We start from the raw sequence: 22,466 nt of genomic DNA, 5'->3' as shown, positions 1-22,466 counted from the left end.
AACGCATGAAGAAACTCCATGCCGATGGACTTTTGGAGTCACTTGACTTTGATTCACTTGACACGTGCGAACCATGCCTCATGGGCAAGATGACTAAAACTCCGTTCTCCGGAACAATGGAGCGTGCAAGTGACTTGTTGGAAATCATACATACTGATGTGTGTGGTCCGATGAGCGTAGAGGCACGCGGCGGATATCATTATTTTCTCACCTTCACTGACGATTTGAGTAGATATGGTTATGTCTACTTAATGAAGCACAAGTCTGAAACATTTGAAAAGTTCAAGCAATTTCAGAGTGAAGTTGAAAATCATCATAACAAGAAGATCAAGTTCCTACGGTCTGATCGTGGGGATGAATATCTGAGTTTCGAGTTTGATGCTCACTCAAGACAATGTGGAATTGTTTCACAGTTGACACCGCCTGGAACACCACAGCGTAATGGTGTGTCCGAACGTCGTAATCGTACTTTATTAGAGATGGTGCGATCTATGATGTCTCTTATCGATTTGCCATTATCATTTTGGGGTTATGCATTAGAAACAGCTGCATTCACTTTAAATAGGGCACCATCAAAATCCATTGAGACGACACCATATGAACTGTGGTATGGCAAAAGGCCAAAGTTGTCGTTTCTTAAAGTTTGGGGATGTGATGCTTATGTCAAAAAGCTTCAGCCTGAAAAGCTGGAACCCAAAGCGGAAAAGTGCATCTTCATAGGTTACCCAAAAGAGACAGTTGGGTACACCTTCTATCTCAAATCCGAAGGCAAAGTGTTTGTTGCTAAAAACGGAGCTTTTCTCGAGAAGGAGTTTCTCTCGAGAGAATTGAGTGGGAGGAAGATAGAACTTGACGAGGTTGTCGAACCTCTCATCCCTCTGGATGGTGGCGCAGGGCAAGGGGAAACCTCTGTCGTTGCGACGCCGGTTGAGGAGGAAGTTAATGATGATGACCATGAAACTCCGGTTCAAGTTTCTGTCGAACCACGCAGGTCGACGAGACCACGTGCTGCTCCAGAGTGGTACGATAATCCCGTCTTGTCAATCATGTTGTTAGACAACAATGAACCTGCAAATTATGAAGAAGCAATGGTGGGCCCAGATTCCAACAAATGGCTAGAAGCCATGAAGTCCGAGATAGGATCCATGTATGAGAACAAAGTGTGGACTTTGGAAGTATTACCTGAGGGCCGCAAGGCTATTCAGAACAAATGGATCTTTAAGAGGAAGACGGACGCTGACGGCAATGTGACCATTTATAAAGCTCGACTTGTGGCAAAGGGTTTTTCACAAGTTCAAGGAGTTGACTACGATGAGACATTCTCACCCGTAGCGATGCTTAAGTCCGTCAGAATCATGTTAGCAATAGCTGCATTTTTTGATTATGAAATCTGGCAGATGGATGTCAAAACGGCGTTCCTTAACGGTTTCCTTAAGTAAGAGTTGTATATGATGCAACCCGAAGGTTTTGTCGATCCTAAGAATTCTAAGAAGGTGTGCAAGCTCCAGCGATCCATTTATGGACTGGTGCAAGCATCTCGGAGTTGGAACAAACGCTTTGATGAGGTGATCAAAGCATTTGGGTTTATACAAGTGGTTGGAGAATCCTGTATTTACAAGAAAGTGAGTGGGAGCTCTGTGGCGTTTCTAATATTATATGTGGATGACATATTACTGATTGGAAACAACGTAGAGTTCTTGGTGAGCATAAAGGATTACTTGAATAAAAGTTTCTCTATGAAGGACCTAGGAGAAGCTGCTTACATTCTAGGCATTAAGATCTATAGGGATAGATCAAAACGCCTGATAGGACTTTCACAAAGCACATACCTTGATAAAGTTTTGAAGAGGTTCAAAATGGAACAGTCCAAGAAAGGGTTCTTGCCAGTTTTACAAGGTACGAGATTGAGTAAGACTCAGTGCCCAGCAACTGATGAAGATAGAGAGCATATGCGCTTCGTCCCCTATGCTTCAGCCATAGGTTCTATCATGTATGCAATGCTGTGCACTAGACCGGGCGTTAGCCTGGCCATAAGTATGGCAGGTAGGTTCCAGAGTAATCCAGGAGTGGATCACTGGACGGCGGTCAAGAATATCCTGAAGTACCTGAAAAGGACTAAGGAGATGTTTCTCGTGTATGGAGGTGACGAAGAGCTCGCCGTAAAAGGTTACGTCGATGCAAGCTTTGACACTGATCCGGACGACTCTAAGTCACAAACCGGATACGTATTTATTCTTAATGGGGGTGCGGTAAGCTGGTGGAGTTCCAAGCAGAGCGTCGTAGTAGATTCTACATGTGAAGCGGAGTACATGGTTGCCTCGGAGGCGGCTAAGGAGGGTGTCTGGATGAAGCAGTTCATGACGGATCTTGGAGTGGTGCCAAGCGCACTGAATCCAATAACCTTGTTCTGTGACAACACGGGTGCCATTGCGCTAGCAAAGGAACCACGGTTTCACAAGAAGACCAGACACATCAAACGACGCTTCAACCTCATCCGCGACTACGTCGAAGGGGAGGACGTAAATATATGCAAAGTGCACACGGATCTGAATGTAGCAGACCCGTTGACTAAACCTCTTCCACGGGCAAAACATGATCAACACCAGAACTGTATGGGTGTTAGATTTATTACAATGTAATTCGCATGATGATGTGAGGGCTAGATTATTGACTCTAGTGCAAGTGGGAGACTGTTTGAATTATGCCCTAGAGGCAATAATAAATAAAGTTATTATTATAATTCCTGTATCAAGATAATCGTGTATTATCCATGCTATAATTGTATTGAATGAAGACTTATATACATGTGTGGATACATAGACAAAACACTGTCCCTAGCAAGCCTCTAGTTGGCTAGCCAGTTGATCAACGATAGTCAGTGTCTTCTGATTATGAACAAGGTGTTGTTGCTTGATAACTGGATCACGTCAGTAGGAGAATCACGTGATGGACTAGACCCAAACTAATAGACGTAGCATGTTGATCGTGTCATTTTATTGCTACTGTTTTTCTGCGTGTCAAGTATTTATTCCTATGACCATGAGATCATATAACTTACTAACACCGGAGGAATGCTTTGTGTGTATCAAACGTCGCAACGTAACTGGGTGACTATAAAGATGCTCTACAGGTATCTGCGAAGGTGTTCGTTAAGTTAGTATGGATCGAGATTGGGATTTGTCACTCCGTGTGGCGGAGAGGTATCTCGGGGCCCACTCGGTAATACAACATCACACACAAGCCTTGCAAGCAATGTGACTTAGTGGAAGTTGCGGGATCTTGTATTACGGAACGAGTAAAGAGACTTGCCGGTAAACGAGATTGAAATAGGTATACGGATACTGACGATCGAATCTCGGGCAAGTAACATACCGAAGGACAAAGGGAATGACATACGGGATTATATGAATCCTTGGCACTTAGGTTCAAACGATAAGATCTTCGTAGAATATGTAGGATCCAATATGGGCATCCAGGTCCCGCTATTGGATATTGACCGAGGAGTCTCTCGGGTCATGTCTACATAGTTCTCGAACCCACAGGGTCTGCACACTTAAGGTTCGACGTTGTTTTATGCATATTTGAGTTATATGGTTGGTTACCGAATGTTGTTCGGAGTCCCGGATGAGATCAGGGACGTCACGAGGGTTTCCGTAATGGTCCGGAAACGAAGATTGATATATAGGATGACCTCATTTGATTACCGGAAGGTTTTCGGAGTTACCGGGAATGTACCGGGAATGACGAATGGGTTCCGGGAGTTCACCGGAGGGGGGCCACCCACCCCGGGGAAGCCCATAGGTGTTGGGGGTGCCGCACCAGCTCTTAGTGGGCTGATGGGACAGCCCAAAAGGGGCCTATGCGCATTGGGAAGAAAATCAAAGAGAAAAAGAAAAAAAAAGGAGGAGGTGGAAAAGGGAAGAAGGACTCCACCTTCCAAACCAAGTAGGACTCGGTTTGGGAGGGGAATCCTTCCCCCCTTGGCTCGGCCGACCCCTTGGGGGTTCTTGGACCCCAAGGCAAGACTCCCCCCTCTCCCTCCGATATATAGTGGGTTTTTAGGGCTGATTTGAGACAACTTTGCCACGGCAGCCCGACCACATATCTCCACGGTTTTACCTCTAAATCGTGTTTCTGCGGAGCTCGGGCGGAGCCCTGCTGAGACGAGATCATCACCAACCTCCGGAGCGCCGTCACGCTGCCGGAGAACTCTTCTACCTCTCCGTCTCTCTTGCTGGATCAAGAAGGCCGAGATCATCGTCGAGCTGTACGTGTGCTGAATGCGGAGGTGCCGTCCGTTCGGCACTAGATCGTGGGACTGATCGCGGGATAGTTCGCGGGGCGGATCGAGGGACGTGAGGACGTTCCACTACATCAACCGCGTTCACTAACGCTTCTGCTGTACGGTCTACAAGGGTACGTAGATCACACATCCCCTCTCGTAGATGGACATCACCATGATAGGTCTTCGTGCGCGTAGGAAATTTTTTGTTTCCCATGCGACGTTCCCCAAAAGATTCCTGATGAAAAGTGAATAGAAAGATGTTCTCTCCGAGATCCTTCACCTCTAACCCTTTCATCGGGCACAGGATCCTGCCTAGCGCCGTTTCCATTGCTTCGGCAAAGGCCGGTTTCTCCGCCATCAATTCTGCCATGGCTTGGTGTTCCACCATTCCCACCTTTTTCCCATCCGTCCATCCGATCTTCACTTCCTTTCGCTCCAACACCGACAGTTTGAGACCCTGCATCCGATCTGCTACCTTCTCCATGGTGGCCTCCTGTATCAGCACTCGAAACTTCAAATCTAGCAAAAACCGTGTCTTACAACCGTGCCCTAGATCAAAACACGGAGGGCTTTTGGTGGACGATGGTTTTGCGGACCGAGCAAGGAGGGGAAAGAGCCCCCCGTTGAATGAGGAAACCGAGATCACAATCCCTGGAGGCCTGGACTGACAACGAGGATCAACCCACGTCGCCGGCGACTCCACGGGGAGACCTTGAAGCGATCGCCCAAGAACCGCGAGAGAAAAAACCAACCGTCATCCTTGGGACGGACCCGAGTCGGTATCTAGTGAGAGCGAGTGGCGGAACCGCTGTGTTCTACCCAATAAAAACACTGGTTGAACCACAAGCTGACGGAAAGAAAAAACGCAAGCTGGAAACAGCACTGGCCAGTTGGTGTGATAAATACATGCCAAAATATACGTCTCCATTCGGTCATTACCTACCCCCCCTTCTCGTCTTCGCCGGGCACGGCGCCGTCGTTTCCCTCTCCCCCGACACCTAATCGGCAATTGCAGCACACTCCGCCTGACCCAATCTTCACTCGAACCATCTGACCTAGCCTGGGAACCCAGAAGGAATGGCGGCGATTGACGACAACAAGGCCGTGGATGCCTTCCTGGCGTCGTGCGCCGAGTCCGGCGACGCCGCGTACGGCGCGGCCAAGGCCGTTCTCGAGCGCCTCCAGGCCCCTGCCTCCCGGGCCGAGGCCCGGCGACTCCTCGGTTCCATCCGCCACCACTTCGCCGACCTCGCCGCTGGCCAGGACTGCTTGCAGACATTCCACTTCCGCATCCACGACGTCATCCTCGACCCCCACCTCCAACAAGGTCCCTTATCCCACCTTATTTTCCCATCCACGGGTATCTGCTTTCTCCGATATGCGTAGCGGCTTGGTAAAATTACTGCCTTGAGTAATTCCAAGATAACCTTATTTGGTCTATTATTAGTAGTATTGGGATTTTTTTTTTTGACTAACCAGCGCGGCAATGCTCTAATTTTGACTACGACACCCGTCGAAAATTATGTGTGCCATGTGCACCCTACACGGCAGTGACCTTGTTTGTTATGATGTCCAACTGATCTTCTGGATTCTGGGTAGCCCTGTGAGTGCTGTAATTTAGTTTCAGTGTTTGGCTTCTGTATATAACAGGAAATGCCTTTGTTGACCAGTTTGACACATTTGGCTCGTTATTACTCCTACTTGATAGATAGGTATTAGGCTTCCACCAGTATTTGTTTCGGTATAATTTGATGTGTCACCTTATCTGATGCTTGCTTTGTTTTAAATACTTAAGGCGCATCTAGATGTGCTCTATCAAACCCGTTGTAATAAAAAATACTAGGTTATTTTTTGTTGTTTCAAATTGAACCAGAGTTAAGGTGAGCAAGAATCAAGAAGGTGAACGAAAAATATCTTTTAGGTCCTGTCATATACACTGAGGATAGTAGTCTATTTGCATTCAAATATGAGATGAGAAAATATTAAAAATGATCCATTTAGAAGAGTACATTGATGCTCTCTAGGGATTTAATTTATGGGGGCAGTAGGCTTCAATCTGACCACATTATATTATCTCGTTGCAAACTTGTCCTGATAGATACTCTCTCCGACAACACTTTTTTTGGATCGGAGGGAGTACACTGTGTTCATTGAATCAGAATGGACAAAGGGAATTTCGTATGAGGTGAGAACACATGAAGGCATTGACTAAATGATTCATTTAGATTAGTATTTTGATGGTCTCTAGGCAGTGATATTTTTGTGGGAAACATTTTCTGTAACCTTTTCCCTCTTAGTCTAGAAAATCTTTCAACATATTAGCATAAGAATAATAATCAACAAATCAGCCTGGTGAAGTTATTGCCATAACAAATAAGCTACGATGTATGTACACCTTATCTTTAGCTCATATTATCTATAGAAGTAGCATTTATACTGGAACAGCAGTAATTTACAAGATTCTAACATTATCTGAAGTCATGATTTCTCTGTCACTATTTGTATGTATAAAGTACAAACTGCTGCCTATAGTTGGTGTAATGCTAAAAGCTTTCCCAACCACTAATACACAATTTTTTTTTCTCGTTCTCTTATCTAGGTAAACTTTGCCCTGTTTTCTATCATTTGGTTTTCATTGCTTGACAAATTTATCAAATGCTTCTAGGATCCCAGCAAACAAACAAACTGACGATGATGGAGATACCTAGCATTTTCAGTCCTGAGGATTGGTCCTTCACTTTCTATGACGGCCTCAATCGGCATCCAGATTCCATTTTCAGGGATAAGACAGTAGCAGAGCTGGGATGTGGGAATGGTTGGATATCCATTGCGCTTGCAGGAAAGTGCCTACCTTTGAAGGTTAACTTGTCATCTCTTGTTCTGTGGGTATTTTATTTTATTATCACTGTTACAGAAGTGGGAGCTGCAGCAATTATATGTATAACCAGGTTAAATGACGTATAACACCTTTCAGACATTTTGGTAATCCACTGATAGTCTAACTTGCTTGGTAGCTCTCAGGAAACAATATCCACCAGAATGTTGCTCCCAAGTTCTGAACATGGCTCTGGTCTAATACTATATATTTATTCCAACCATGGTGAATAGTCTTTACCTGTGAAAAGGAAAAAAATGCACCGTAGTAGTTTGAGACGGTCATACCTGTATATCAAATTTGTGGGCACTCAAACCGACATTACGGGAATAGTCCAGCCTATTGTATTTGTCAGAATCCTGAGCATTCTTTGTTTCTCTGTAGGTCTATGGTCTGGATATAAACCCAAGAGCTATCAAGATTGCATGGATAAATCTTTACTTGAATGCGCTTGATGACGATGGTCAAACAATCTACGATGGGGAGGGGAAAACGTTGCTTGATAGAGTTGAGTTCTATGAATCGGATCTTTTGTCTTACTGTAGAGACAATAAGCTTGAACTAGATCGAATTGTTGGATGCATACCACAGGTATGGTCGGTTTCTATCATATCTGGTGAAAGAATTACAGTACACCCTATGTGAATCAAAATGTGTAACTCCTCAAATTTATTTTTCAGATTCTTAACCCCAATCCAAAGGCAATGTCGAGGATTATAACTGAAAATTCAAGTGAGGAGTTCTTGTACTCTTTGAGCAACTACTGTGCTCTTCAGGTAAGTCGAGAAACATCTTCAACACGTTTATCACTTAAATGAAAATGCATTCTCATGCTGTTATGAACGGCGTGACTTATCGCCGGAGTAGGTCCAATGGGCCCGTTTAGTTAAGGGCTTATCCCATGTTATCTTAGTTAAGTTAGGGGCTTAGCCCAAGTTTCCTTATTTCTATTACCTTAGATCTTATATAAACAGTTGTAAGACACCTTTTAGAATTAAGCAATAAGACAATTCTATTGCCCGGCTTCCAGAGGAGCCGGAACCCTAACCCTATCCACTGCCTCCACTACTCGCCGCCGCCTCCTCCCTGCGCCGAGACGGCGCCGTCGCGCCGGCCGCGGCGCCCTTGTCACACAGAGTACTTCTACCTCCGTGTCCTTGGCCTCGGGACCCGGTGTTCACGGGGCATGTCTGGCGTGATCTCTTCCGCCTGGTGGGCGTGAAGCTCCGCCTGAGTACGGCCTTCCACCCTCAGATGGACGGCCAGTCCGAGGTGGTGAACAAGGTGATCGCCATGTATTTGCGTTGTGTTACAGGTGACCGTCCCCGTGCATGGGTGGATTGGCTGGCATGGGCGGAGTACTGCTACAACACCTCTTATCACTCCGTCCTGCGCACCACGCCGTTCGAGGTGGTCTATGGCCGACCGCCCCCGCCCATCCTGCCGGTTGACCCTGAGACGGCTCGGACGGAGGCGGCAGGCGACCTGCTTCGCAACCGGGACAAGATGATTGCAGAGGTGCGCCAACGCCTTCTCCAGGCTCACAAGCGGTCCAAGCGCTACTATGACGATCATCACCGCGACGCAGAGTTTGCGGTGGGCGACTAGGTGTGGCTACGCCTCCTTCACCGCTCCACGCAGTCCACCCGTGCGCTAAGCGCAATTTGGGACATTGCTACGCAGGGCCATTTTCTATGGTGGAGCGCATCGGCAAGGTGGCCTACCGCCTGCAGCTTCCGGCCGGGGCTCGCATCCATGACGTGTTCCATGTGGGGTTGTTGAAGCCCTTACATGGAGAACCGCCGGCAGCAACACCGGTGTTACCTCCTACCTCCGACGGACGACTCCTTCCAGGACCGACAAAGGTGTTGCAGGTCCAGCTACGTCGCGGAGTGTGGTGCTTGTTGATCCAGTGGCAAGGTCTTCCGGAGGAGGATGCCACTTGGGAGCAGCTTGACGAGTTCGTCCAACATTTTCCAGACTTCCAGCTCGAGGACAAGCTATTTGCACAGGTGGGGAGAGATGTTATGACCGGCGTGACTTATCGCCGGAGGAGGTCCAAAGGGCCTGTTTAGTTAAGGGCTTTGCCCAAGTTATCTTAGTTAAGTTAGGGGCTTAGCCCAGGTTTCCTTATTTTTATTACCTTAGGGCTTATATAAACAGTTGTAAGACACCTTTTGGAATTAAGCAATAAGACAATTCTATTGCCCGGCTCCCAAAGGAGCCGGAACCCTAACCCTAGCCACTGCCTCCACTACTCGCCGCCGCCTCCTCCCTGCACCGAGACGGTGCCGTCACGCCAGCCGCGGCACCCTCGTCTCCGCCAACCTCCCTCCTACCTTTATAACCTAAGGCAGAGGGCCGGTAGAACCCTAGTTTTTACCACATGCATTAGACTTAAGCCATTCACTTTACCTTCTGTAAACCTTCATTCGTAACGGGATAACTACCATACTGGAGATATTCAAGCGGCGTGGGTGGAGGACTGGGGAGACATAGGTTCAGACTATAGAGAATAGATTGACTGTTCCTGCTTGTCTCAAACATAGATACATGGCATCCTTAAATAGGACACGCTCGGACCCTTTACTTGTCCCCAATACTATTGGACCTATTAGACCATGTATAACTCTTTGGCTCCGCTTGGTTAGCGGGTCTGCGGCAGAACTTTCGGAAGTTGGGGGAGTGGCGATGAGTGGCTGGGTGCTGACTGCGCCGTTGCCAGCCTGCTGCAGCATGGCCGGCAAGGCTTAGCGGGCTCGTTTCGTGCCCGGATGGGCCAGGGGTGGCCTGGTATGCTGTGCTGCCATGTCCAGTCGGTGACAGTGGTGGTGCCGGAAAAACCAGCGAATGGAAACATATCCATAAAAGTGCTATTTGGACAGTGTCCTTCTCACTCTTGGCCCTAAATATTAGCCGTTGTCTCACCTTGCTGCCATCACCAGCAAGGCCGGCTTCCATGGAAGCTTTGTCCTGGTCACTGATATGGAGCCATGGCTCAAGATGGCAATGGGGCCCCGAAACCTGCATGCCCGCGGATTTTTACCCTATTAGGGGACGGGGTCACGGGGATGGGTGTCTTTCTATCCCTGCGGGGCTGCTGTTGGGTAAATTATAAAACCCTGCATGTTTCACTGGTTTAAACCCGTTTCAACAGTACCCGAACACGAAATTCGCCGTACGTGTCAAAACACCTAGCTTCTGAAACATGCTCAAGTTTTGCTGCTGAACTATGCTCCCTTTTGCTGCTGTTAGTGCTGAAGTACTCCTGAAATATACCATGTTTGCTGCTAAAATGCTATTCTCTGTGGCTGCTATTTATCTCATGTTTCGCTGCTTAAATATGCTGATTTTTGTTGTTGCTATTGCTGTAAGATGCTCCTGATTTTCTTTGAAAATCTGCTGTTCTCGCAGACTGCTCACCAGAACGGGTTTCCTGCGGGTTCAGAAAACGGGTTTTGGTCCCGTGCATGGGGATGGGTTTGTTGCTTTCTCGCTGGGACGGGGTGTTTGGGCAAGTAAAACCCGGTGGGTTTCTTCCCGGTTGCCATCTTGAGCCGTGGACACATTCCTATGCATGGGGGTGGCTGGCGTGGGCTTGCACTGGCCGTTACGTGCTGATATGAGGTTGCCATTGCTCCGATCTAGCGGCTCGGCTGGACTCTGATGGTCGTCGTGTGCTCCTAGTGTGTAGCTATCCTCGTAGAGGAGCTCAATTGGTGATGCCAGCGACCCTGGGTAGCGCACGGTGTTGGTGCTGCTGTCCTGTGCACGGAGTTTGAGCCACGCAGGGGCAGGTCCAGATGCATGGGCTTCTCTGGTTGTCGGCTCCTCCGGTGTTCGGCGGCGGGGGAGGAGCACAGGGGGTTGAGGCGTCGTGGAGATTCCTACTAGGAGAAGCATAGCAGCGGCAATGGTGTCGTACTCCTGCTTTCTTCTGCCTGCGCTGGTTCTTCCCAATCCTCTTTAGTTTCCATCCACGTGGAGCATAAACATGCAGATATGCATATACATCGATTCTTCAAAACCAGCATCCTATATCGCCCTCTTGGTTGTTATTGTTAGGAATAAGCAACTTGTATTTTCATGAGGCCATAGGTCGGTATGTATACATGTACAGATGGTGGACTATATGCAGGAAACCCCTTATATATTAGAATAAATACAAAAGGGTATATGACTTATATTACAACTCTAACACCCCCCTCAAACTCATGATGGATGAACAACACTGAGTTTGGAGAGATAAAAGCCATGTTGTGCTCTAGTCTGGGCCTTCGTTAGGAAATCCGCCAACTGTAACTCGGAAGGCACATACTGAAGAGCAATAACCTGATCCTGCACAACAGCGCGCACATAAAAGCATCAATGCCAATATGCTTGGTGAGCTCATGCTTCACAGGGTCGCGCGCAATGCTAATAGCACCTGTACTGTCAAATACGAGCAGAATCGGTGTAGTAACAGAAATATCAAAATCCTGAAGTAACCACCGTAACCAAGTCACCTTTGCCGTCAAACGAGTCATCGCTCGCAACTCAGCCTCTGCACTCGAACGGGAAACTGCGATTTGTTTCTTCGTCTTCCAGGCAATGAGAGAACCATCAAGAAAAACACAGTAAGCAGAAAGTGAACGGTGATCTGAAGGATCACTACCCACGTAGCATCCGAATAGACCTGAAGCTGTAAAGAACTGGAGCGAAGAAAGAATAGACGGTGAGAGATCGTGCCCCGAAGATATTGGAGAACACGGAGGAGATTACTATAGTGAACCGATGTGGGAGCAGAGACGAACTGGCTCAGAATATGAACCGGATAAGAGATATTCGGACGAGTGACAGCTAGGTAAACAAGACTGCCAACAAGATGACGATAACGCGTCGGGTCAGGTGGCGGATCACCATCAGTAGCAAAGAGGTGAACATTGAGCTCCATAGGAGTCTCAGCAACGCGCTCATCACTAAGAGCAGCACGAGCAAGAAGATCCTAAATATACTTTTCCTGGGATATAAAGAAGCCATCAGAGGTAGTAGAAACTTCAATCCCAAAAAAGTAGCGAAGAGGTTCAAGATCAGATATAAGGAACTGCTCACTAAGACGGGCCTTAACAAAGGCAATATACTCGGGGTCATCCCCAGTGATGACCATGTCATCAACATAGAGAAGAAGAAGAGTCCGACCACGAGGAGAAAGGTGAATAAACAATGCTGGATCATGAACACTGGGTGAAAAACCAGCGGCAGTCACCACAGAGGCAAAACGCTCAAACCAGGCGCGGGGGGCTTGCTTAAGGCCATAGAGAGAGCGACGAAGACGACATACCATGCCATCAGGAACCGAATACCCAGGTGGTGGCTGCATGTACACCTCCTCACACAGCTCACCATTAAGAAAAACATTCTTAACATCAAGCTGAGAGATAGACCAGTGGCGTGTAAAGGCCACGACAAGAAGTGTACGAACAGTGGTCATATGAGCCACAGGAGCAAAAGTCTTGTCATAATCACGACCATGCTCCTGCTGAAAACCACGAGCCACAAGACGAGCTTTGTGACGCTCAAGAGAACCATCAGAGCGAGTCTTAACCTTGTAGACCCACTTACAAGTGATGGGACGGGCTCCGGGAGGAAGGGAAACAAGATCCTACGTACTGGTGCGTTCAAGAGCAGCAATCTCCTCTGCCATCGCAAACTGCTATTCAGGATGAACAACAGCCTGATGATAAGTAGTCGGCTCAAGAACAGCAGCACCAGCGGTGGAAAATCCAAAGTGATCAACAGGCGGACGAGGACGAGAACGCAAGCCATAAGTAGGCTGAGAAGAGGATGACGACACATCCACCGAGGCATCCACAGAACGTGAACGACGAGTGTAACACTGAGGAAACGATGGAACAATGGAAGGAGGAATCGCCAAGGTAGAATCGGGGAGTGGCGATGAAGAAGTCAACGGAGATGAAGGTGTAGAATCCGGTGACATGATAGACGAGGAGACCGTGGAAGATGGTGGCGACAAATCGACTGGAGGTGGAGAAGCAGAGGGAGCGAAACGAATAGGCAAAGGCTCGAGGGGTGTGATAGGTGTGTCAGGAAAAGTGAGGAAGGAGATATCCTCCACTGAAAAGGTCGAGGAAGATGGGCGTGGGTAGAAGGGATGAGACTCATCGAAAGTCACATCCCGAGAGATACGCATCCGACGACCGATAGGATCCCAACAACGATAGCCCTTATACTCATCACTATAGCCTAAGAAGACACTCAACAGACTGAGCGGTCAGTTTGGTGCATTCGCGGGGGCAAGAAGAACATAGCAAACACAATCAAACAAGCGAAGCATCGAATAATCGGGAGAACAATCAAAAAGACGCTCGAAAGGAACACCGCCCTGTAGAGCAGCAGAAGGCTGGAAATTGATGAGATAGGTGGAGGTGGAGACGGCCTCAGCCCAAAAATGAGGCGGGAGAGAGGCATCAATCATCAATGCACGAGCCGTCTCAAGAAGATGACGATGTTTGCGCTCAGCCACGCCGTTCTGAGCGTGAGCACCAGGACAAGAGAATTGAGAGAGAGTCCCTTGCTCAGCAAGAACACCATGCAACATCTTAGAGATATACTCGCCGACGAAGTCAGCACGGAACACATGGATGGGAGAAGAGAACTGAGTATGAACCATGGCAGCAAAACGCTTATAAAGACCCTCAGAATGACCAAGTCGATGATGCCACTGCTGGAAGGAACCAGTAGCCGAGACGACCAAAGCGGAAGAACTGGCGATAGAGCGGGCAGCGGAAGGAACATAAAGCCAGTCCAAGTCCCAAAGACCCTCAGAATCACGACGGCGAGGACCAGCCCCAACCAGAGTGTGCGTGCGACGGTCCTGGACAGAACAAGAGTCAAGGTCAAGGATGACACGACAACCAGAATCAACAAGTTGACCAGCGGAAAACAGATTCATGGTAAGTCGAGGAACATGAGCAACATCAGGAACAAAATATGAAGGAGTGGTAAGAGTGCATCTACTAACGACAGGAAGGGGAGTACCATCAGCAATGAGGACATAAACAGGAGAATCAAGCGATCGAAGAGAGGACAAAGTGGAAGAATTAGAAGACATATGAAAGGATACATGTCATCCTTATATAGTTTGAGTCTTTTTGCTTGGCTCAAACATAGATACATGTCATCCTTATATAGTGGATGCTCAGACCTTTGACCACTCCTAATACGATTTTGGACTTATTAGATCTTTTCTTATAGAAGTCTGACTCTATCTTAATCGTATACTTGTCTAAAGGACTCTCCTTTTTGACTTGGTACTGCAAGTCTTTGCCAAACACATGACTATCTCCTGCTGCAATAGGACCATCCTGGTCTTCTTGCTATCCGGCCGGCTGTAATGCAACTAGTTCTACGTTGATGTATATATTGTACTAACGTCAACAACATTACCTAATAATAATTGTGATCTATCTTCAATGCCTAGCTTTGTTCATGACCATCTTATGAAAGCATTGTGTTTGAATATATATCGTTTTCTTATAGGCTTTGGTCTCTACTCCTGATATATCTTTTGGGTATTAATGTATGATGGTTTACTGAGAACTTAGTTCCATCTATACAATGAATTTAACTCTAGATGGTTTGTAAGGAGTAAGGACTGGATTGGCAGTCTCCTTTTGTTCTCTTGTTATGTTTGTGAACTTATTTCATACCTTACTGCATCCAGGGTTTTGTTGAGGACGAGTTTGGCCTTGGATTGATTGCTCGTGCAGTTGAAGAAGGGATAGCTGTCATAAAGCCTATGGGTATTATGGTATTCAACATAGGTGGTCGATCAGGACAAGGTGTCTGTGAGCGTGTATTTCTATGCCGTGGATTTCACATCAAGAAGCTCTGGCAAGCAAAAATTATGCAGGTAGTCTTGCTGTGACGACGAAATATTAAATAATCAGGTCGTCTTCATACCAGTATTACGTCCTGATTTGGTCAACATTATTCACTTTGAGTTGAACAACAGCATTCTGTAGGGCCTAGATTTTGTAGGTACCAGCTGTGGTTATATGTTGCAATGCCTTTTTTGTTTGCCATGATTAACAACTAGTTGGATTCTTTGCAGGCCGCTGACACTGATATTTCAGCTTTAGTTGAAATTGAGGAGAATAGCACACATCGATTTGAGTTCTTCATGGATCTAGTTGGGGATCAGCCTGTCTGTGCACGTACAGCCTGGGCATACATGAAATCTGGTGGCCACATTTCACATTCTTTATCTGTGTACAGCTGTCAACTTCGCAATCCCATCCAGGTTTCTTTCTGTTCTTTATATTGTATATAAAAGAAATAACACAGAGATGGAATAGTACTAACTAAAAGAAATCTTTCAGGTGAAGAAAATATTTGAGTTTCTTAAAGATGGATTTCATGAAGTCAGCAGCTCCCTTGATTTGTCCTTCGATGACGATTCTGTTGCTGATGAAAAAATTCCCTTCCTAGCATACTTAGCAAGTTTTTTGAAAGATAATAAATCCAATCCTTGTGAGCCTCCAGCTGGATGTCTAAACTTTCGGAATTTTGTTGCTGGATTTATGAAGTGCTACCACCACATCTCACTGACATCTGATGTAAGATATGGTATTTGTTGCATGTTCCCACTTATGTTCGCTTACTAGAAATTCATAAGATCTACCTGATACCCTTTTCTGTTCTGGTCACTAGAATGTTGTTGTATTCCCTTCCCGTGCCGTGGCAATAGAAAATGCTCTTCAATTGTTCTCACCGGCCCTTGCAATTGTTGATGAACATCTGACCAGACACTTGCCGAAGCAGTGGTTAAGATCTTTAGCGACTGAGGTACATTTCTCTCTGTCTGTGAGCATTGATCTTCCCAGTAAGACACATGGTATGCAATCATCCATTCGTGCCTTTGTGTGTATCATGCTATCACCTTTCCTTTGAGCATTCTCTACTACTTAGTAGCTGGATGAGCCCTCCGGTCTAGTTTATTTTCCGCTTCTTTCCACCCTCTGCCCCCTCTCCTGTTATACATCCACCTTGCCCTCTCTATACATGTTTCCCCATGTACGTATGCTTTCTTTTACTAAAATGTACTGCCGGGTCTCCCCTACAGTTTTCCGGTTAAAAAATAAGTTTTCTAGTATTTCATAGTGCCACATTCTTTCGTGTTCTTTTTAATCTTTTTCAGATGGACAATAGAAATGGCCTGTTCGTTCTATGAAGAAAGAGTGGATGGTGATAAGACACTCATTCTATATAATACAATAATGTTGATGCTACTCCTACTTCTGAAATTTCAGGGAAGAGCAGATGGGAAAGACACTATCGTTGTAATTGAGGCACCGCGCCAATCAGATTTGTTGATCGAGTTAATCAGGAAATTAAAGCCTCAGGTTGTTGTTGCTGGCATGGCTCAGTTTGAGGCTATCACCAGTGCTGCTGTTGTGAATTTACTAACTGCAACGAAAGATGTTGGTTCCCGGTTACTCCTAGATATATCAGAGCATCTGGAGTTGTCTAGTCTGCCATGCTCTAATGGTGTATTGAAATATCTTGCTGGAAACTCCCTACCTTCCCATACAGCTATACTGTGCGGTTTAGTAAAGAATCAGGTAACCATAACTTTACCACACCATTTGATTTCCATTGAATGGAACTGTATTTGAACTTTTGCGCCTACTTATATATATACTTAAAAGCAATTTCCAAATGTTTTCATTTGCATTTGCTCTATCTTATTTTTGATTAAAACTTGCAGGTATATCCTGATCTGGAAGTTGCTTTTGTCATTTCTGAAGATGGAGCTGTCTGCAAGGCACTATCACAAACTATTGAACTATTGGAAGGGCGTACCTCTGTAATCAGCCAGCACTATTATGGCTGTCTTTTCCATGAGCTGCTGGCTTTTCAAATTGGTGAGGGCCATCGGCAACAAAAGGTAAACAGGATTAGCTTTTTTTTAGTTTGTTAGCACCCAGTCAGGAGGACCGGCTAAATGTATTAATGGGAATGCTTGGTTTATAATTTTCATCTTTATTTCCTATTAGAGTAGAATTAATGTTTAATGTCCTATGCGATATCCCACTTCAGAAAATAGGGACCTATGGAATATTGTGTGACTGGAGTGTTTTTTTCTTGCCTTCTGATTTTTCTTTGATCTTTTTCAGAGACGACCTGCAGAAGTGATACCTGAGAAGATGATAGGATTTTCTAATTCAGCTATCTCTGCCCTAAAAGAAACTGACTTTTTTGTTCCTGATTCCAAGGAATCTGGCGTCATTTATATGGATTTAGATCGGAGCTTCTTGCCAGTACCTTCTGAAGTGAAAGCCTTCATTTTTGAAAGTTTTATTAGGCAGAATGTCACTGATTCTGAAACTGATGTCCGTTCCAGTATCCTACAGCTAGTGAATGATAGCTATGGTTTCCCAGCAGACTATCGTTCTGAAATTATATATGGCCACACCTCCCTTGCACTCTTCCACAAACTTGGTTCTTTGTTGCATGCAAGAACGAGGTACTTTGCTATTCCCCTTGGGCACCAATGGTCACTATGTCTCGGCAGCAAAGTTTATGAACGCACGTATGCTCACTATTCCAACAAACGTGGAATCAGGCTTCAAGATTGAACCATTGGCTCTGGATTATGCAATTCGCAGTGTGAAAGCATCTCGGTCATGGGTTTATATATCTGGTCCCACAACAAACCCTTCTGGTTTCGTGTACAGTAACAAGGAGATAGAAAGTTTGCTTTCTATTTGTGCTAGTTCTGGAGCTAGAGTAGTGATAGATACCTCTTTCTCTGGTCTGGAGTTCCAAACTGATGGCCAGAATCGGTGGCAGTTGGATTGGTTTCTTTGCGATTTAGATCCCAAACTCACCGTTTTTCTGCTTGGAGAGCTGTCCCTTGAGCTAGCTACGGCTGGTCTTGACTTTGGATTTCTAATTTTGAACAACCCGTACTTGATTAAGTATAGTTTTCCGGGCTTGAGCCGTCCACATAGCACATTAAAGTACACTTTCAGAAAATTATTGCGTCTTAAGAACGAGAGGGATGATCATTTCTCTGATCTCATAGTGGAGCAAAAGGAGACACTAAAGAACCAGGCCAACCAGTTGATGAAGGTTAGTCTATATTTAGTACTTCCTCCGTCCCAAAATAACTGTCTCAACTTTGTACTAGTTTTAGTACAAAATTGTACTAAGCTTAAGACACTTATTTTGGGACGGAGGGAGTACTAGCTAGGCATTCTTTTTGCACAGCTGCAAGGGCTTTGAATTGAACATTGTGTAGTCTGCAGGGCATGCATACAGGCCTTGTGGCAATTTCCCCTTCTTATTATCTTTCTGTGATGAACAGACACTTGGGAGCTGTGGCTGGGATGTTGCTGGCTGTCAAGGTGGTATATCAATGCTGGCGAAACCGACAGCCTACATCGGCAAACCCTTCAAGATGGACAGGTTTGAATATGAGCTCGACGGCTGCAACATCAGGGAAGCCATTCTTAGATCCACTGGGCTTTGCATAAGCAGCAGCTCATGGACGGGGATACAAGACTACTGCCGGTTCAGTTTTGCTCTGGATAGTGGTGAATTCCAAAGGGCAATGGACTGCATAACAAGGTTCAAGGAGTTGGTTCTGTGAGGAGGCGATGCTCGGATGAAGGGTAACTATCTAGGGATCGGGTGGTTCCATAATAATGGAAGGAAAAGTCTCAAAGAAACGTACCATTGTTATCTTTTGATTGCCTGTTTGAAAACCACCTTTGTCTTGTATAACTAAAGAACAGTAAAGGATGGATTTTTTTGGTGTCAATGTATGCATGATGTGCAATTGGCTTGTACGGAGTAAAGTAGTGTCACGACTTTCCTAGCCAAACATGTTACAGGTACCACTCCCTCCGTTCCTAAATATAAATCTTTGAAGAGATTACACTAGAAGCTACATATGAGTGTAAATAGACATAATTTAAAGTATAAATTCATACTTTTTTTTTCGTATGTAGTCCATAATGAAATTTCTAAAAAATAAATTTAGGAATGGAGGTAGTACTTAGGAACAAGGGTATTACTAAAAACAATATCTCTAATAGTTGTATGACATGTCATTTTGCAAATCTGTCCTCAACTTTTTCCCAACCGAACCCAAAGTCCTCTCTCCCTCGTTCACTCACTCTCTTCCTCCCTCGTCTTCGGCGGGTGTCGCCTAGCTCTCCACACGTTGCGCTACCGTCGCCTCGTTGCCCACCGCCATGCCACCCCCACTGAAGCTTGGATTTATTTGTCGATATGCTCTCCAACAGCGAGTTGCAGCGCTGCTTGTCCAGAATCGCCTAGCTCTCCCCATGTTGCAACATCGGTGGAGTGCCCCATGCAGGAGGCGAGAGCTCCCGTAGGAGGTCGGGACGTTGGCTTCCGTCGCCAGGGAGGTCTTCTCCCTGCTGCTCTATGACCTCTTTCTCACCTACCCTGGAGTCTTCCGCCTCAACTTTGGGCCCAAGGTGAGCGAGCCATCAATCGAATTGCCCCCCAAAATACAGTCTTTTGAACCCTGCCATATGTTACTCACTAGTGGAAAATGGGCCTTTAGTCCTTGTGGGAACGACCTTTAGTCCCGCTTCACCAACCGGGACTAAAGGGTCCCCTCCACGTGACAGTGAGCGTGCGGCAGGGGGCGAAGGACCATTAGTCTTGATTGGTGTCACCAACCGAGACTAAAGAGTTTGTGTCTTTTGTTGGGGTTTAGCGTTTATAGTTTATTTTTCCTTTTCCTTTTGTGTTTTTCCATTCAATTTTTTTTCATTTCAAACATATTTTATGCTACTACATATTGTACACTTTGATGCATAATATAATTTCTCCTACGACCATACATACACACACACCGATATATCAAAATGTTCATGGTTTAAGAGCAGTTTTGAAAATTGTTTTTGTTCATACAAAAAAACGTGAATCGTATTTTTTATCCTATTTCTAAACCGTTTCTCCGAATGAGGCAAATGAGATGGCGTTGAATAGCTGCTGCAAATTCCCTCATTTCATACTTTGAAAGTTTTCCAAATTCCCTATGGTTAAAGAGGGATTTCAAAAATGACGGAATTTTTGAAACCGACCATCCGGGTTAGTATTTCGGGGTTAATTTGAGAACGGCTAGTCGGGATGCAAATGACATGGTGTTTGAAAGCTTATGAAAATGCGTAGTTTTTCATATACAAATTTTGTTCCAACTATTATCGGTTTAAAATTAATTCAAAAAATGGCAGAAGTTGTACCGAGTTTGTATTTTCGGTTTAATATCTCAATTGTTTCTTGGAATGGAGCAATTGATATGGCGTTGCAAAGCTTTAGAAAATGCAAAACTTATATATGTAAACTGTTTTTTCCAATTCCTTACGGTTTTATGTCAGTTTTAAAAATGGCTAAAAATGTTTTTGCCGGTAGTTTTTACAAACTTTGTCGTAGTGGGGCAAATAATATATTGTTCAAAAGCTATGGAAAATGCGATTTTTTTTATGTAGATAGTTTTCTGTGATTCCTAACCGTTTTTATGCAATCTCGAAAACACAGAGATCATGCGGTCTGCCTTTTTTCACGAAACACATCCATTGAAAATGCACCGTGTGAAGAACTTGACCTTCTCGCCATGTCCACTTTGAACTCAACCCTGTTTTCCACGTGCTATTTGTTTGCTCCTAACACTCCATCCACTCACACTCGTAATATTCTCCAAATGGGGCTTGCGATATATCATTTGAAAGCTATGGGCACCCTGGTAACAGCCTAAATTCAATTTTCGTCAAAATGTTCATGGTTTAAGAGTAGTTTTAAAAATTGTTTTTGTTTATACAAAAAAATGTGAATCGTATTTTTGATCCTATTTTTAAACTGTTATCGGAATGAGGCAAATGAGATGGCGTTGAATAACTGCTGCAAATCCCCTCATTTCATACGTTGAAACTTTTTCCAAATTCCGTACGGTTAAAAAGGAAATTAAAAAATGCGAAATTTCTGAAACCGAACAACGGGGTTCGTATTTCGGGGTTAATTTCAAAATGGCAAGTCTGATCGATGAAAATGATATGGCGTTGGAAAGCTTATGATAATGCGAAAAATTTCATATAAAAAGTTCCGTCCAAATATGAACGGTTTAAGAGTAACTTAGAAAATGGTTGAAGTTGTACTAAGTTTGTATTTTAGCGTCAATTTCGCAATGGTTTCTCGGAATGGAGCAAATGATATGGCGTTCGAAAGCTTGAACAAATGCAAAACTTTTATATGTAGTTTGTTTTTTCCAATTCCTTACGGTTTTAAGTCAGTTTTCAAAATGGCTAAATCTTTTTTGGCCATAGTTTTTACAAACTTTATCAGAATGAGGAAAATAATATACCGTTCAAAGGCTACAGAAAATGCGAAACTTTTTCATGTAGATGGTTTTCTTTGATTCCTAGCCATTTTCAAGCAGTTTTGAAAACAGTAAGATCATGTGTTCTGCCTTTTTCGTAAAACGGATTCTTCAAAAATGAACCGCGTGAAGTACTTGAACTTCTTGGCATGTCTACCTAAACTTCACTCTATTATTCACTTTTTTGCTCGTAACACTCCATCCATTCACCGGAATTGAACAAATGATATACCGACGAAAAGTTGTTGTAAACATGCAGTTTTTTTGGGTTGATCCTTTTTTTCATACTCGTGACGATTTAAAAGATTTTCATCCGACATTCATGCAGTGTAGTAGTTGAACTTTCTGCTGATTTCACGTTGAATTTCTGTCGCGTTTTTTCGTTTGTAATTTCTCAACAATTCGTTGGTGTGACATAAATGATATTCTTTTTGTACAAACCTCTCCCATGATAATTCTTTTAACTTTCTCTGACCGAGGAGTTGAACTTATAGCAACAAAAAATTTTGGACCTTGCCTTTTTATTAACCATTTTCATGTTTATTTCGCACAAGTAAATACAATATGAACCTCTTTTACAAGAATTTTTGAACTTCCTAGGCCGACCACCTGAACTTGTAGCAAAACTCTTTTCAGACTTTACCTTTTTATTTTTATTTCATATATGATGCACACTCGAACCACTGGTTGTTTTCAATTTGAACTTGTAAAAAACTATATAAAATAACAATTAGAATCCATAAAAAAGGCACAACTTTACATGCTGAGAAGTTTTTCTAGATCTTGGCGGTTTAGAAGTTTTTATAGTTGACCCTTTATTTTCAGTTGAACCGTTGTGTAATTTAAAAGTGAACTTCTACTCTCTTTTTATAAACAAGGAAATCTAGTTT

The 22,466-nt window shown here is 44.7% G+C and overlaps 1 protein-coding gene across 1 annotated transcript; it reads left to right on the top strand.

The window, feature by feature from the left end:
* Window positions 1-5,186: 5,186 nt before the first annotated feature.
* On the top strand, window positions 5,187-19,024 carry LOC123445431 (methionine S-methyltransferase-like). The gene is given in 13 exon segments (XM_045122419.1): window positions 5,187-5,612; window positions 6,951-7,144; window positions 7,545-7,751; window positions 7,841-7,936; window positions 14,884-15,072; window positions 15,274-15,462; window positions 15,542-15,778; window positions 15,873-16,007; window positions 16,472-16,783; window positions 16,930-17,109; window positions 17,339-17,659; window positions 17,661-18,296; window positions 18,532-19,024. Coding segments are annotated over 13 exon segments (3,231 nt in total). The 5' UTR covers window positions 5,187-5,362; the 3' UTR covers window positions 18,817-19,024.
* The last annotated feature ends 3,442 nt before the right edge of the window (window positions 19,025-22,466 follow it).

Source organism: Hordeum vulgare, chromosome 3H (assembly GCF_904849725.1).
Source record: "Hordeum vulgare subsp. vulgare chromosome 3H, MorexV3_pseudomolecules_assembly, whole genome shotgun sequence".
Lineage (NCBI taxonomy): Eukaryota > Viridiplantae > Streptophyta > Magnoliopsida > Poales > Poaceae > Hordeum > Hordeum vulgare.
Note: the sequence above shows the minus strand (reverse complement) of the source record. Positions and strands in the feature narration are given on the sequence as shown.